The sequence below is a fragment of the Monodon monoceros genome, unplaced genomic scaffold, assembly GCF_005190385.1.
Source record: "Monodon monoceros isolate NGI ecotype Baffin Bay Population unplaced genomic scaffold, NGI_Narwhal_1 Super_Scaffold_4, whole genome shotgun sequence".
Taxonomy (NCBI): domain Eukaryota; kingdom Metazoa; phylum Chordata; class Mammalia; order Artiodactyla; family Monodontidae; genus Monodon; species Monodon monoceros.
Genome location: NW_021703781.1, coordinates 55743070 through 55759892, shown reverse-complemented (window position 1 = coordinate 55759892; position 16823 = coordinate 55743070). Strand labels below are relative to the sequence as shown.

The following is a 16823-nucleotide window of genomic DNA, read 5'->3' as shown; positions in this document are numbered from 1 at the left end:
ATAGCTTTACCACTTGCTGATACATGACTGGGGAGTTATGGATTCAGGATCTAGAGGACTGCAACCTCCCAAAACGTCTAAAATGCCAGCTCATTGCTAGGACTGTGGTTTACACCCCGTGTGAGAACCCGGCCTACTTCTAGGGATGCAGTTCGTGGGGCCCTGGTACGTGGCCTGTGGAAAGCAGGCATCAGCCGAAGTAGAGGAGGGCTACCGGAGGGGGAAGGCCATCCAAGTGTGTGCTTCTTGAGGGCAGCGGCTAGAACCAAGCGCTTCTTGAATGTGGAAGCTCCTCTTGCCGCCTTAGCCAGGTGCTCGGCAGGCCTTGCATGCTAGATGAACGCAAGCTGCGCTTCCTGCACACGCTCCGGGCGGCCCGGGGCATGGGAGGGGGCATATCCCCGGTCTCGGCCCGCACCCCGAAGCCGCTCCACGGCCTCGGGTGTGAGGGGCGGGCCCAGGCCTCGGCCCGCGCCGCCCCATGTGACCCGGTCCGACATGGTGTCGCCTCCTCCTGGGGCGGCGGCGGCGGCGGCGGCGGCGGTGGCGGCGGCGGCTCGGGCTTGGCTCCGCGTCGGGCCGGCTCCGCGGCCGCTCATGGGCAGCCAGGGTGGCTTAGGGCCCCCCGGGAACGGCGGGCCTGGTGAGGGCGAGAGCGGGGAGACGAGGAAACTGCAGGAAGGGAGAGCCGCGAGGGGAAAGCGGAGGAAAGGGAAGGGGAAGGGGAAAGCAGGAGCAGGGCAAGGCGGAAGAGGAAGCGGGGCGGAAGGGAAGACGCAGCCGCCACAGGCGAAGGAGGCAGCGGGGCTGGGGGCCGAGGCGGGAGAGAGGGCAGGCCTGGGAAAGCTAGGAGAGGGAGGCGGAAGCGTAGAGGAAGGGGCGAGAAGGATCGTCAGGGGAGATGAGGGGAGCGCAGGGGCGCGGAAGGAGGCCAAAGGAAGATATGATGGGAAGAAGGAGGAGTGGAGGGTCAGAACTGGACAGCGGGAGGACGCCAGGCCGGCGAGAGCACAGGGACGAGGGTGTCAGGCTTGGGGCCGCCTCGCTGGGACAGGGGCGGCCATGGCGGCGGCGGCGGCTGAGGAAGAGGCGGGGGCCCGGGAGCCTGCCGGCCGCCCCGCCGCGGGGCCCGCGCTCCTGCGCCTGCCGGAGGAGCTGCTGCTGCTCATCTGTTCCTACCTGGACATGCAGGCCCTCGGCCGCCTGGCTCAGGTGTGCCGCTGGCTGCGGCGCTTCACCAACTGCGACCTGCTCTGGCGCCGGATAGCCCGGGCCTCGCTCAACTCCGGCTTCACGCGTCTCGGCACCGACCTGTAAGCGCCCGCTCGCCCACCCGCTCCCCGCCCCGGGCCGGCCCTCGTCCCGGGAAAGGGCGGGGCGCCGCGGCCTGGTCGGCCTGGGGCTGTGTCGCACCCCGAATTCTGAGGCCCGGACCCGGCCTCCGCCGATCCCTCCCCGAGCACCCTGCTCCTCTCAGAGGACCCCATCCGAGGAGGCCTCCCATCAGCATCCCTCAGTCAGCACCCTCCCCGTGGGCGGCTCCTCACAATTAGCCATCTTAAGCACTCCCGTCAGCTTTTAATTGTGTCTTTTCGCAGACGTTGACCGCCTGGGTTCCTCAGCTCCAGAGGAGCCCGGCTGGTCTGTGGCTTTAGAGGCCTCCACCCGTCCAGGTGTAGGACCCATATCCACTATGTGGCCTTTCAGGACGTTTTTGTGGACATTCACCCTCTCACCCCTTTCCAAGGGTTGTTAGGCTTCAGAGCGTGGATAAAATCGAATATGGAGGAAAGGGTTCACACCCCAAAAGAAGGCCCTTGGTCCAAGTGTCAACCATAGTTTACGACTTGATGGAGGCAGAATGACACAAAAAAGGGTGCCTGCTTATGGCAGGGGGTTGGATGAGTACAGTATAGACTGTACACGAAGGCCTGGTATTGTAATTTGGCCTGTGCTTGGTAGGATCTGAGACCTGTGAATGAAAAACTTAACCATGTAAGCAGTTAATAGGGAGGGGAAAAAAAAATGTGGAATTGGAGGAGTAAAAGCTTTCAGATTGCACCCAACTCCATCCAATTTGGGTTAAAAAAGAAAAAAGGTAGTTCTAATACAGTATAGCAACATTAAAGAAAGTTGGTTTAAAACATAAAAAGCTATAATACCACCACCTCTAGATAACTATTCAGTTTTAAAAATTACTTTTCATCTGCACACTTTTTCCTCCTCTTAGTTACTATCCTACTGATCCTAACAGAATAGGTACATAATAAATGTTTGTGGGCTGTACCATGAGATTAAAAACATTCCTCTAATATTAGACTTTCAGGTTGTATGCAGCTTTTTGCTATCAAAGATAACAAGGAAATGAATAATTTAATGCACTTTTTGGTAACATCTTTATTGAGATATGTCACATACTGTATAATACATATGTCTTTTTGAATTGGTTCCTTAGGATAAATTCTCAATATTGGCATTACTGGATCAAAGGTTATGGTTTGTAAAAAGGTGTTGTACCAAGTTACAGTGACAATAGCAACAAATTATTAAGCTAATTTCATGTAAGAATTTAAAAAATCTTTGCTGTGTTAGTGGACATATAATGGTATCTCAAAATTTTGTTATTTTGCATTCCTTTACCACTGACCAGCATAAATATTTTCCCCTGTGTTTGTTTCACCCGTGAGATTGTCTTTTCCTAGCCTTTGCACATTTATTATTGGGGTCCTGAAGTTACCGTTATAAAGGATTCCAGTCCTTGTGGGTCATAGATATTAGGCTCTAGTATGTCATCTTTGATGCAAATATTATATTTTCCCCAGTTTGTTCGTTTTACTTCACTGTTTTTAGCCTATAGAAGTTTTACATTTAAATATATCAGAATCTGTCAGTTTTTATGTGATTTTTAAATCTCCCCCACCCCTGCAAACTGAGAAATTTATGATTTCTCCACAGACCTGATAAGTCTTCTCTGATATTCTGTTGGTCTTCCTAAAATTTGATTTTTAAAAATAGTTAACACTTTGATTAATATCACTTTTGTTTTGGTATAAGGGGTGAGTTCAACCTTCTTTTTTTCTAAACAGCTACCTAGTTACCACTACACTTTTTGTTAAATAATTCTTGTCTTTCCCTTTAGAAAGACAAAAAACTTTTGTTTTAGAAAGCTTACTTTGCCACATATTAAGTTTATATATCTATGTGTATATACAGTCACACGTACGTACATATTATATATGTATATATATTGGGTCTATATCTGAACTCTCCATTTTGTTCCACTGATGTATTTTTCCATTTCCATTCTATTTTAAATATTGCTGCCTTTTGACAGTCTAATATCTGTTAGGTTTAGATTATCCTTGTTGGATTTGTATGTGTGTGACGTCTTCACTCTCACTCAACACCCCAGCAAAAAAAAATTCTGTGCGTTTTCAAAAGTTTCTGTGGTTTTCACTATAAAGTTTCTACATGTCTGTTGTTACACTTATTCCTAAGTATTCCTAAATATGCTATTCATTTTGTTTTTATTGTGAAATGCAATCTCTTTTTCAGTATGTTTTTCAGCTGCGTATTATTAATGATGTCCAGGATTGCTACAATCTTTTGGAAATTTTGAACCTGATAATTTTGTTTAACTTTTATTATTTCTAGTATGATTTTGTTGTTGATGATAATGATTCTTTGGGATTTGGGGGGCATGCAAGTCTTATTACCTTCGTTTTTTGTAAGAAAAACTCTTTCAAAGAACATGTCAGTTGACCTAGAAGAGAAGTTGTCTAAAATGCCCGAAACCCAAGTCAGCCATGGCAAAATTTGGTTTTCTTGTTTATAGAGATTGAATGAACAAATGAAAGAATTTATGTTTATTTTTCTTTCCTTTTCAAATGCTCTAAGAGATAATGTGAATGAGTGTGCATTCTGTAAGCAATAATAACAAAATGAAAATCAGTTTATAGTATAAAGTGCTTTGAGACTGCCAGATGATTTGGCTTTATTATTTATTAGCCATGTGTGTTTTGATTTCTTGCCTATGTCCTAGGATGTGGTATCTCCAACTTTCTAGGGAAGTTGTTTTACCACAGCACTTGATAAAGAGCAGGGTCACTGCTCGTATTTTCTGAGTTGAGGGGAAAAGCTATGCGTGTTACAGCAGGTGGAGAGAATCTTTACCAGTGTGGTCTGTTTTGGGACAGCTGCAGAGATGTGATAAGCCACCAAGAGAGGTGGTTGTCATCCCTGGAGGGAGATGGCATGTACCCCAGCCCTCTTAGGGCATCAGGGAGCTTGGGCCCAAAGTTCAATGAAGGTATGGCTGGTTGGATAGTGGCAGGGCTGTAGTTCATATTTTGGGCTAATTAACTGCACACTGGACAGTAGGATAAGTTTTTATAAGCACAACACAAAACTGCATTTTATCAGAAGCCACACAACTTCACTGCCCCGGAGTTTTATCATCTATAAACAATGGGAATAACATACCCAGTAAAATGAGACTTAAGTGTTGTGATGTGTAAGTGATAGCACAGTATTCAGCACATAGTAGGCACTCAATAAATTGGTGTAAAATGGAACGTTTTAATTGCTTGTCTTCTCCTCTAGTCAGTCTATATAGCAAAAGTGAAGATGGTTTGACTTGGAGATGCTGCCTAAAGACAGGAGGTGGGGAAAACACACACACACACACACACACACACACTGCTTAGTTTCCCTCACCTGTCCTGAATGTTTTTGGCAACATGACAGCAGAACCTGTGAGCTTTAGGGTCTGTACTCCCTGCCGAAGAGCCTCATGAATTCTCGGAAACACAAAGTAAGATTTACTGACCTTCCGGCCCAGGGCCAGTCCCATTCAGTTTGGCTGTTCCTAACTGATCATAGCTTTGTTGAGTAAGATGAACTGCTTTGGTTCCTTGTGATTTGTTAATGGTCTATACTTGTGCTTGAAGGCATTTTGGCCACTTTAAAACCACAAACAAATAATTTGCTTCCCTTTAGGCCTCCTGCCCAAACAGTGAGCACTGGTAGGTATCCTGAACTTCTTTTTTAAGTGGACACAAAGACAGCTTGAGTCAGTCATCTGGTTTAAAATCAGTCTTATTTGAAAGTTTTATGAAGCCTGGGGGAATAGAAATATCTTTAATATAAAAATCAAGGAAATGTTTCATATAGCAATCTTTTAAGTTTTTCCTGAACAGTAGGGGCAAAACTAAGCTAGTTCAGTCTTCAAGAACAAAACAGTGAAATTTAACTCCGTCAGTTTATAATGTAGGCTAAATGCAAGAAGTTAGAAAGTATGAGAGGTGGAAGAGCAAAGGTGCTATTTGTAAATTCTGATACTGTAAAATTAACAAGAGCAAAGAATGGAAAGAAAAAAGTATATCCATGTATGTAAATCTATTTTTAAAAATACTTTTGCAGTACTTCTCCTAAATTAAGTCCTGTATGTTTTCAAACTTGAATTTTATTTTAAATATCCTTTGAGCATTACCTGGGTGCTCTCTTGCATTTGCCTGTGATAGATTTGCCTAGAATTAACAATAGGTGTTTAGGGAGTCAGGCTCTGAGGTGTTTGCCCTGGCATGTACATTCATTCCTCAGCCAGGGTCTAGTAGGCTTGGAGCTCTTTGAGGCCAGGGGAATGGGGTATCTATTTCAGTGATGATTAACGTCCAGAGTGGTGAGATGGACACAGATAAGCAGAGTGTGTTTGTTTGTTTTAAAATGATTGCACCTAAGAGCATTTTTTTGACCCAGAAAGCATAAAGTTTCCTAACTCTGAACAGAGAAGGCATTGCTCACTGGTTACTTTTAAGGCCTAAACAGTGATTTTCAGAAAACAATTAGCAACTTAAAGTAGCTTTGGCTCTCTCCTTCACCTTTCTGCCTTACCTAGGAAGCAGTCACTTACTTGTTCTCTGGTTCATTGAAAGGTTTCTTATATGGATGTATTTATCTTCAACTGTTTTGGAAAGACCTTATTTTTAATGGTTTTGTGAGTTAATAAAAGTGAGTTCAGTTTACATGTTTAAAATAAATGAAACAATACACCTGTGGAAGCAGGAAATGGTCTAGTACAGTCAGTACCTCCAAATGCAAACTGGAGGAATGCAAGAGGCCTTTTCCTCCAAGACTGTGAGAATATGGAAGCAGCTTATATCCTTTCCAGTCTTGTAAAACTTGAATAGTAGGGGATGAATTTCCTAGCTTTCAAGGCAGAATCATGGAGAAATCCAAAGTCCTCATAATCTACAAGATAAACAATTTATTTTGAATGAAATCTCTGAAAATACTTCAATCCTCTCAGTTTTCTTAGTTTCAGTTTTCTGTGTCTAGCCGTTTCACCTTAGGTAGAGATTGTGCTTGAGCTGCTTGAAATCAAACTGGCAGTGAGGTTACTGATGAAGCATACACATTTTTTTAAAAATTATTTTTGAGTGTTTTACATAGAAAAGAAATTACCTTTGTGTGACAACTTAACCTTAACTCTGGATTGACCCTGGCATTGGATTAGTTTCTGGTCCTTACTCATAACCATGGAATAGGGAGACTTTTAGGTAGACTCTTCTTGAGGCCAGGCTCCAATAAATTTTGAAAATTTAAGACGAGATTGACTGTTTGGGAAAATGAGGAAGAAGTTGAGTTTTGAATTTCCAGTGAAAATTGACATGCCCCCCACTCTGATCTACAGAAGCAGATTTTTGATAAACTCCAGAATTTATCTCAGGTGTGTGTGTCAACCATCCGATGAGGTTGAGAATCCAAAGATTTGGTTTATCCTTGAGGAAAGTCCTTGCTCTTCAGCAGTCTTGCCCAGATTTGAACAGCTCTCAGATGGACCTCCAGGTGTAGTCAGTAGGAGCAAGATGGTTGTGCTAATTAAGAACATGTTTATGAATCTTGCATCATGTAAAGGCTTGAACTGTATCTAAAACTGACTGTGAGACTATCTGGAGAAAGAATTTATCTCTTGTTAGAGGTTTGGCTCCTTTGTCTCAACTTTGAGTTAGTTCTTCGTTATATCCAAATTGTCCACATTGCCCTCCCTGGGAGTCTGGGCCACCCAATGGGCCTTTGTGCCTGCCCCTCTTTAGCCGACAATTAATTACCAGTACATTCTTTCTTCTTCTCCTTCTTTTTTGGTGTTTGACATGAGCTCAAATTGTTGAGAAAGGTGACAACTGTGAAATGAAGACAGGGCTTGAAGACACCTTAAAAAATACATGCAAAGGCCACTAAATGACAAGAGCAGACTGCCAGGCTCTTTCAAAACATCACCACGTCTGTTGACTTTCCATTCCTTGTTCGCAGCACAAAATTGGAGGTCAAAGAATCATAGGAGTTAGAGATGGAAAAGACATTTGGGGTCAGCCAGTTCATGCCTCCGCCTCCTCCTGCCCCTGATTCCAAATCATTCCTTACATTATATTTTCTCCCCCAGCCCTTGTACAATTTTCACAGTCTTCACTCGACCCCGGCTGTCACCTTTGGGGAATGATGCTGGAGGCTCTGTCCAGCTTCTCCTCGGCAAAGAGAGATATTGCCTGTGCCCCCAATTGACATTCGTGAACTTCTTTGTTGGTGGTCTCAGCTGAGAGGCTGAAGGCTAACTGGAAGTCTCTCTGCTGCCTGGCAAGGGGGTTTTCTAGACAGAACTGAGGTGCATTTAGTGTATGATGATGTTGGGGAAGGGGAAAAGGGCCGGGGTACAGTGCAACCAGTGCAATTTGTTCCTATACTTTTCTCTAGGAAGGCTTTTGACCTGAAAGGAGGGGTGTGTGTGTGTGTGTGTGTGCGCGCGCGCACGCGCGCACACATACATGAGGAATGTGGCATTGGGGAGGTGGACAGAGACAAGGAAGTTACCTTGAATAGGAGTTTGATAAGAACCCTAACTTGGATATTGGTGGGTTAAACAAACAAAAAATGCTAGTCTTGTGAAGTAGTAGATGATTGTTTTAAGAAGTGCATGTTAGGGGGACTTTCCTGGTGGCCCAGTGGTTACGAATCCGCCTGCCAATGCAGGGGACACGGGTTCAAGCCCTGGTCCGGGAAGATCGCACATGCCGCTAAGCCCGTGCGCCACAACTACTGAGCCTGTGTTCTAGAGCCCACAAGCCACAACTACTGAGCCTGCGTGCCATAACTACTGAAGCCCTCGTGCCTAAACCAGTGCTCCTCAACAAGAGGAGCCACTGAAATGAGAAGCCCAAGCACCGCAACAAAGAGTAGCCCCCACTCGCTGCAACTAGAGAAAGCCTGCGCGCAGCAGCGAAGACCCAATGCAGCCAAAAAAAAAAAAAAGTCCGCATGCTGCAACTAAGGTCCGGTGCAGCCAAAATAAATAAATAAAATAAATAAATATTTAAAAAAAAAGAAGTGCATGTTAGGGAAGAAATAGGTATTAGAAGTTTCAGCTTAGAGTCAAGTTGAGGAGAACAGAAAGGCTGGAGGCAAGTATTTTGGTCTAGGGGACACTGTTGCTTTTGGGGTCTCCCCTTTAAGAAAGTAGAAAAAGAGCTGTCTTATGTTCACTGGCTACATGGTTTGGCAGGGGGAATGGTCATTTTTCGAGGCAGCTTTGGAAGGTTACCCCCAGCTCCCCTTGTTCCAGCAGCTGTTGGGAGCAGTCCGAAGGGGGTATTATATTTCTTCTGGTAACTCTGCCAAGAATGAGAGGAAATCCACAACCTGTGGGCTTTTGGGGGGGATGGGGATGGGGTGGCAGGTGATGGGACAGGGAAATTAAATTGTTTTATAGTAAATATGTTGAGATATTTTCCTGGAAAGCTGTTTCACTGAAAGGAATGATATTTCCCCTGCTCACTAGCTCTGTAATTGGTTCTTTCTCTGTGGAGAAAGGGAAATAGTCCTCTTCCAGTACTTCTTTTTCTTTCTTCCCTGTAGATCCAGCTTTGATCTCCTATGTTTCTTAGAATTTCCTTTAGAAATTCCACACTGAAAAGGTGAGTCAAGATTCAGATCCAGGTGGTGTGTGTGATTAAAAGGGGCCTCCCTCCAGAAGTGAGTTACTAAAGGGGAACCTCTCATTCATCCCTTATCTTCGCTGTGGTTTGACTTTATCATAATGGCCTAGAAACTGGAGATTTCTGGAGAAACTGGAGTAAAAACTTTCTGGGTGGCGTCTGGTTCATGTTCTCTCCATCTCTTCATCCAGGCTGGAAGGGCACCAGGGGTTTTTGAAGCCTGGCCACTTGGGCTGAGAACATGTTTTGGTGATTAATATGAAACACAGTTGCAAGATTAAAAACAATAAAAAAACAACCCTGAGAAGCAGAGCAGTATAATTATTCCTCACATTTCAGATGGAGAGCCCAGGGAAAAGTCATTTTGAAGGTATGAGAACAAAATCCACTTCTGAGTCTGTGGTAGTGCCTGATTCATGACTCAGAAGATAGCCTGTTCACAAAAAACAGTGGCATCTTTCTTGCTGTTGTTTATTCTCAGAAAGTGCTACATCAGCCTTTCTGAAAGCTGTACTGTGGGATTCTTGAAAAACTGATTCTGTGATTAAATGAGTGTGGGAAATGCTGTGTTCCACATCCCCTCTCTTGGGGATTCACAATGCCCATTGGTAAATTAAAGGCCCAGAGAAGTCCTGTGCTAGAGAGACCTGTTTAATTTTGTTTCAGTATTGTCCAAAATGTTTTGACCATAAAATTCTTTTTTCTCCTGCTTAATATCTCTTAACCTCTTGCAGAATACACACACTGGTCAAGTGCCCTGCAAATATAGAACTTGACCAATAAATAGCAGGAGGAAATGAATGTGAACACGGCCCTAAATCCTAAGCTCACATAAAGAATCAGGGTTATGGCCAGTGCTTCAGAAACTGCTTTGGACAGCTTTGACATGTGGGTGACACATTAAGATACTTCATCTGCTCAGATTCCTTCCCTTGAGCCTCTCTAGCATAAGAATTTGGAGGGCTTGGTTGAATTTCTGAAGATGTGGTATACTGTACATTTTTAGGAAGGGCCTTTGGAGCTTAAAGGTAGTGTGTCTAGGCTCCTGAAAATCTATAGGTATTGTTGAAAGTGTGACTTTCCAAAGGGGGAACTGTATTTCTGATAGATACCTAAGCAGTATCTATCAGAATACCTATTATTGCTAGGACCACGGTTCTTACCTTTGTGTCTAAGACATATTTTTGTATGATGTTAAAACTTTTGATAGTACATTAAAGGATTAAAAGATGAATGTCTTTTTTTAAAAAAAGCAGGTTTCAGAAAGTTGAAAAACCTGTCCATTTACTTGTTCACTGTTTGGTATGTTACTGTTTGAGTAGAACTGTATACTGCCCTGACCTTGTTCTCTTATATCTTTTGAGGTAAAGTTTATATATGTTCCTCTGAACACGCAATCTTTCTCTTTTTCTCAGCAAGTTGTGTCATGAGCCATATTGTGGCTCCGTGGTTTGTCTGACAGATATCTTAATAAAAATGTAGATCTTTGGTTGAATGAAAATAAAGTTTATAAATCATTAAAAATTTTATGGCACACTTATTCAGGGTTCCTGGTATATCACTGCTCTGCAGCATACTGGTTGAGATACACTTTTAGAAGTACTAAGAGTTTTAAGACTCAATCCTGTGGAATTTATGACTGTATTGGACAAACAAGACATACAGCTGTGAAAAGCTAACAGTGCCTCAGTTTATGGTAGGTTCAGTCTAAGGGTTCACGTGAGAGAGAGAAGAATGTTTGGAGGAGTCAGGGAAGTAGAGGCTTAAACTGGATTTTGAAGAAAAATGGGTGAATTTGACTAGTGCCCAAAGGGGGAAGCATGCATTTGTCAGGGACAAAGGTAGGCTGGTTCTGGCAATATAGGAGAAGGTATGGGAATAGGAATGAATGTAAAAGAGAGATGGCTTCACTGGAGTTCAGTTGCAGAGTGTGGAGCCATGGGAGGTGAGGTTGAATTGAGTAAAGGGAGCTGACATTTGGAGGCCTTTCAAGGGAGATGTGGGTCTGCTCCATGCTCTCCTTGCCTTTGGTCCTGTCCTCATGATCGGCATGTTCCCTGTAATCTCACTTCTCCTTGGATGTTGAGGCTGTTCCCTATTCCCTGGCCAGAAGGATAGGCAGTTTAACACAATATATGATTTTTCACTGATTTATTTTGAACCTTAATTACAGACCTCTGCTTCTGAGGCCATTGGAGGATTTAGTCTAACATGTGTATAAATGAAGAGTTAGAAGCTTCTTGTCTTGGGCTGTTTAAATACTTGTACATACATTAGAGCCAAATTCTTAGTATTGGTAGCAGAGCTGGTGGGCACAGCCAGTATGGCGGGAAATCTGCTTTCTGGTGAGCAAGAAGATCAAAGAAATCGAGACAGTGTTAAGTTAAAACTCCAAGCCCCCAAGCATCATTTTACATAGCCCTGTCTCCCGTTCTTAGCCCACTTCCCCTTGAGATGGCCTTGTTCTACACTTGTGGACAGACACCCTCCTTTACTGAATAGGCAGCAGGAAGTTATGCTTATGGAAATCATGTCAGTCACGCAGGTAGGCAACATTGGCGGTATCAAGGGGAATCAAACTTCAAGATGGGGCAAAGAGGGAAATTGATTTGTGATCCAGGAGGTTTCTGATCTCAGAGACTGTGCAGGTAAATACCCCTCTAATATACTCACACTTCCCCTCCTTCATCCCCCAGCCATTTTTCTTCAAATTCGGTTTATTTATTTGCTTTTGGTTTGGGGTGTGAGTGAGGAGAGGTGAAATGAAAGGGGACTCTAGATAACTTCCTAGATTAATTTCTGTCCCTCTGGACTCACTGTTGCCAAGATTTTAAGGGGCCTGATAGCTTACTGTGGGTGCATGTTGTGTTGTTTTTGTTTAAAATAGGTCATGCACCCAGGAATGCAGTCAAACTATAATGGTGACTAAGTGCCGGAAAGCTGAGAGGGAGGGGGGCCAAGTGGAAAAAAGAGCCTGAGGCAAGAGAAAGAGGGCTGGGAAAATGGAAGTTCCACCAGGCCCACAGGCCAGGTTAGAGATTCCTCCATGCATTAATAGCTGTGCCAGAGGTTTATTTACAGGGCACTAATCATTTTGGGGGGGAGCACCCCCACTTTATACCAGTAACTGTTGAAGAAACAGCCAAGCTGAGAGCATTTCAAGGATGGGAGCAAGAGTCCTTATTGAATTCCCAGGGGCACCTGCTCCTGTCTTCTCAGGCACTTTGGACTTGTTCTGCCGACTCCCTTTGACTAGGTTGTGATAGATCCCTACAGGGAGGGAGGGATACCTGTCTTCAGAGAGAGGAGTTTTTTTATTCCTTGTGATTTTTCAAGTGTTGAAGCCAATAAGAATATAGATATGATTTGGCCACCAGCTAGGGAAACTAACCATCAGAAAGAACTGAACAAACAAAAGGGATAAAAAAAAAAAAAAAAAGCTGAGTTGTTAAGCTGCTTTTAACAAAGTGTAACTGTTTCTCAAGTGAAAGCCAAATGGAATGTTTTTAAAAAGTTGAAATTTGATTTGAAAGACCAGAGCCAAGTATTTTGATTATGGTGTTGGTTGTGGGAGAGGATGCCTGCACCTGCTGCTTGGTAGCAGCATCTAAAGTTCAACTTTGAAAGTTTCTTGCTTCTGTGATCAGGCCCTCAGGGCAGTGCTTTGACCCATAGTAAAGTGTCACCAAATGGCAGTTAAGTGACCAGGGAGATGAGAGAAGTATTGTCCTTATCCCAATTCAGGAAATATATTGATTCTTTCTCCCTTGTTTCCTTCCTGCTATGATCCAGAATATTCAATTTTTGGTTTCACCTCCACCTACTAACTTAGACCTAACTCAAGAGGAGAGGTTAACTATGAACAATCTCCTCTTTTATATCTGGGAGGGACTTGTAGGTAAGATTTGATAGTGGGTCTAATCTTTTTCACTAAGAGTTCAATTCTTTTGGTCCATCCTGTTGACTGCCTTTTATGATCCGAGGTTTTCTAACCATCTAGTAGTGTAGGTCACTCTCTAGAAATGTGAAACTGGGGACCACATTCACCCAGTGGAATAATTCAGTAATATATTTTAGCTTTAACATGTGTGTACCCAAATCCTAATCACTCAGCCTGAAAGAGGGCTAATATTTGACATTAGAAGAATAATTTCCAAGAGTTATAATTAAATTAGTTAGAAGAAAAAGAAATGATTATTAGATTAGCTTTAGTGATGTCACTATTCATCGATATAAACTACTACTATATTTATATTTATGTAAAAATAATTAACCTTTTTCAAGTGATTTATAAGTTATCCTGTATTTTGTTTTAGTTGTCATTTTAAAACACCATAATTGTGTGAAATACTATCCTTACCTCATAGGTGCGGATATGGACAATTAGAGAAGCTAGGTAACCAGGGTTATATCATTAGTAAGAGGCGGAACTGGGGCCCAGATCCCAGTTTCCTATGTCTGCATTCTGTGCTTTTCTCACAACTTCATTTAATGTTATTTAAATGAAAGTAAATTAAAAGGTTAAAGGTGAATGAAAAGACCAAAGTATCAGCGATTATGTGATACATATTTAAAAAAATACTTCCTAAACTCCATCTGTTTACCTCTTCTGAGCTATTTATGGAGACATAATTTTACGTAGTATCGCCTCACCTTTACCTTTATAAATTTGACTTTGTTTTAAAATTACCACTACTTGTTACAGTAATTTCCAAAATGTTTTGCAGTGCTCACATTTGTCGTTTCTAATAGCAATATGTTCCATTGTGTTAGTATACCGTTTTCCCCCACAGACAGGTATTTGGGCTATTTCTAGATTTTAGCTCTAATATACAGCTGCAACTATAAATATCTTTGTAAAAAAATATTTTTCTTTTGAATTATTTCTTTGTGATATAGTGTTGGGAATGCTGAGTCAGAAGCTATCATTTAACTTCTTTTCTTGACAGAATGCCTTTCCGAAAGGCTATACCAGAGTGTTACTAGCAATATATAAACAAACCCAAATCCTTTTATCAAACCAAAGCTAGTATGTGGTTCTTCCACTTAATAGATGTGAGGTGATACTTTATATTAATTGTTTTAATGTGCATGTTTGTAAACTATTACTGTTTTGGGATGTTTCCCCAGTGTTTATCATGGGAACTCTGTGTGACTGTTCTTTTTTTTTTTTTAAATAAATTTATTTATTTATTTTTGGCTGAGTTGGGTCTTTGTTGCTGCTCGCGTGCTTTCTCTAGTTGCGGCTCTTCGTTGTGGTGCCCGGGCTTCTCATTGCGGTGGCTTCTCTTGTGACGGAGCACAGGCTCTAGCTGTGCAGGGTTCAGTAGTTGTGGCTTGCGGGCTCTAGAGCGCAGGCTCATTAGTTGTGGCGCATGTGCTTAGTTGCTCCATGGCATGTGGGATCTTCCCGGACCAGGGCTCAAACCTGTGTCCCCTGCATTGGCAGGTGGATTCTTAACCACTGCGCCACCAGGGAAGCCCCTGTGTGACTGCTCTTATCTGCTATTTGATATGGATGACAGAGTGTTATCCTGATAGATTTTTATCAGTCCCCTAAAAGCTTTAGGGATAAAACTTTAGGGATAAAACCTGTAGCATTAATTGTTAATTTTCCCCTGCTCTGTTGCTTCCTTTTTAATCTCTTTTTTAATCTCTTTTTTTCTTCTATGCAGTATTTAAAATTTAAATACTTTAAAGCCTTTTAGTTAAAAAAACTATTTTAAATGTACTCTTTTATTTTGGGGGAATTTATTATACCTATTGTGATATGAAATGAAAATTTTTTGCTCTGTTGATATCCAGTTTTATCAAAAGCATTATTATTATTTTAATGAGTATTTTTATCTTTACCAAAATATTACATTGTAGAAAAATTGGGAAATACATTAAAACACAAAGAAGAAAGTTAAAACACCCAAAGTTGCCTGTCCACAGTTAACCATTTTAGAGTCTGGAAATCTTCTAGTGTTCTTTCTAGGCATGCATATTTTTCTTCCCTCCCTTCTTTCTAATAAAGCTGGAACATGTAATACAAACCCAACAGCACTAATTAAGTAGTGATTTCTTTCCTTACTTTGAGATTTTACTTTGTATCTTTTAGAATCTTGAAAGCAGGACTTGCTTGCTGTCTTTTAGTAAAGGGTAGTAAAGGTGAAGATATAGTAGATACTGGAAGAAATGTTTGTTTCTCTCCTTTTCTCAGTAGACATGACAAGTTATTACCCTGTGTCCCAAGCAGTGTACCATGTATTGTCCAGTGGAGCAAGTCAAGGAGACACAGGGGAGATATGGGGGCCTGAAATGGAATGTTCAAATTCTTGCCCACAGTTTCAAAATTCCGTCCAAATGTGCACTTTCACAAGGGACTTGAGCTTGTCTCCCTACCCCCTGCCACTCCAACCCACCCCAAAACTATGCCATTCATGTTGCTGCTGAGCTCCCTCATCTCTTACTGCTCCAACTTTCTTCATCCAGAAAGTACTACTGACACTTCCCCTTCAACATTTTTTGAATGAAAAATTTAAAACATATAGAAAAGTTGAATGAATTGTATAATGAACACTCATACACCCGCCACCTAGATTCTACAGTGAACATTTTACTATGTTTGCCTTATCATGCATTTAAAGTGAGTTGCAGATATCAGTACACTTCACCTCTAAACAGTTTTGCGTGCATGCATATCATTGACTAGAGTATATTGGTTTATGGTTCTTTTTTTTAAGAAAAATTTATATACAACGAAATGGTCAAATTTTAAGTTTATCATTTGATACGTTTTTGACAAATGCATACACACTTGCATGACCCAAATTCCTTCAAGATTTAGATATAAAGTGTTACCCCAGAAAGCTTCTACCTATTCTTTCCCAGTCAATTGCCATCTCCACCCTGGTGGTCAACACTGTTCTGATTTTTTCACCATTCATTAGTTATTCTTCTAATCAAACTTCACATAAATGGAATCATACAATATGAACTGTTTTGTGTAAGTTTTCTTTCATTCAGAATGTTTTTGAGATTCACCCACATCATTGTGTGTATCAATAATTCTTTCCTTTTTATTGCTGAGTAGTATTCCATTGTATGAATATGCACCAAAGTGTGTTTATCCATTCTCCTTTTGATGGATGCCTGGGCTGTTTACAACTTTTGGCTATTATGAATAAAGTTCCTATGAATAGTCTTGAGTAAGCCTTTTGTGGACATATGCTTTCGTTTCTCTTGGGTAATTGCTAGGTCATAGAATAGGTATGTGTTTGGATTTATAATAAACTGCCAGACCTTTTCCCAGGCTGTACCATGTTCATCTCTCACAAGGATGTAGGAGAGTTCCTTATTCACACACACACACACACATACACACACACACACACAGGGAGGATTTCTTCATATTTTGGGGCTTGTGTATTCATTTTGATGAGCAGAAAATTTTAATTTTGATAAAATCAAATTTATTGGATTTTTCTTTTATGTTATTGCTTTCTGTGTCTTAAACTGTTGTCTACTTCCTGAGCCACAGAGATATTTTTATATTTTTTCTTCTAACAGCTTTATAGTTTTAGATTTTATGTTTAAATCTGTGATCTATTTTGAATTAATTTTTCTGTATGGTGTGAGGCAGGGATTTTTTTTTTTTCCACATGGCTAACCAGTGGTCCCAGTACTCTTTGTCATCCCTTCTCTGTTAGATAGCTTTGGCATCACTATGGACACTTTAAAGGACAGGCTGTTCTCCTTGGCTTTCTTGATTATCCTAGTGTGGAGGGAGAAGAGTTATTTCTTACTTGTCTCCTAACCCGTTCACTTATATTCACATATTTTCTGGATGTT

The 16823-nt window shown here is 41.8% G+C and overlaps 1 protein-coding gene across 2 annotated transcripts in view; it reads left to right on the top strand.

Moving 5' to 3' along the window:
- The first annotated feature begins 427 nt into the window (after nucleotides 1-427).
- FBXW4 (F-box and WD repeat domain containing 4) overlaps nucleotides 428-16823 on the top strand; it is an 81396-nt gene continuing 65000 nt past the window's right edge. Inside the window, exon 1 of one of the 2 annotated variants that reach the window (XM_029200856.1) lies at nucleotides 428-1313. In XM_029200856.1, the coding sequence (XP_029056689.1) occupies nucleotides 499-1313 (815 nt within the window). In that variant the 5' untranslated portion in view covers nucleotides 428-498. The remainder of the gene's footprint in view (nucleotides 1314-16823) is intronic. The other variant, XM_029200857.1, reaches the window with a different exon arrangement.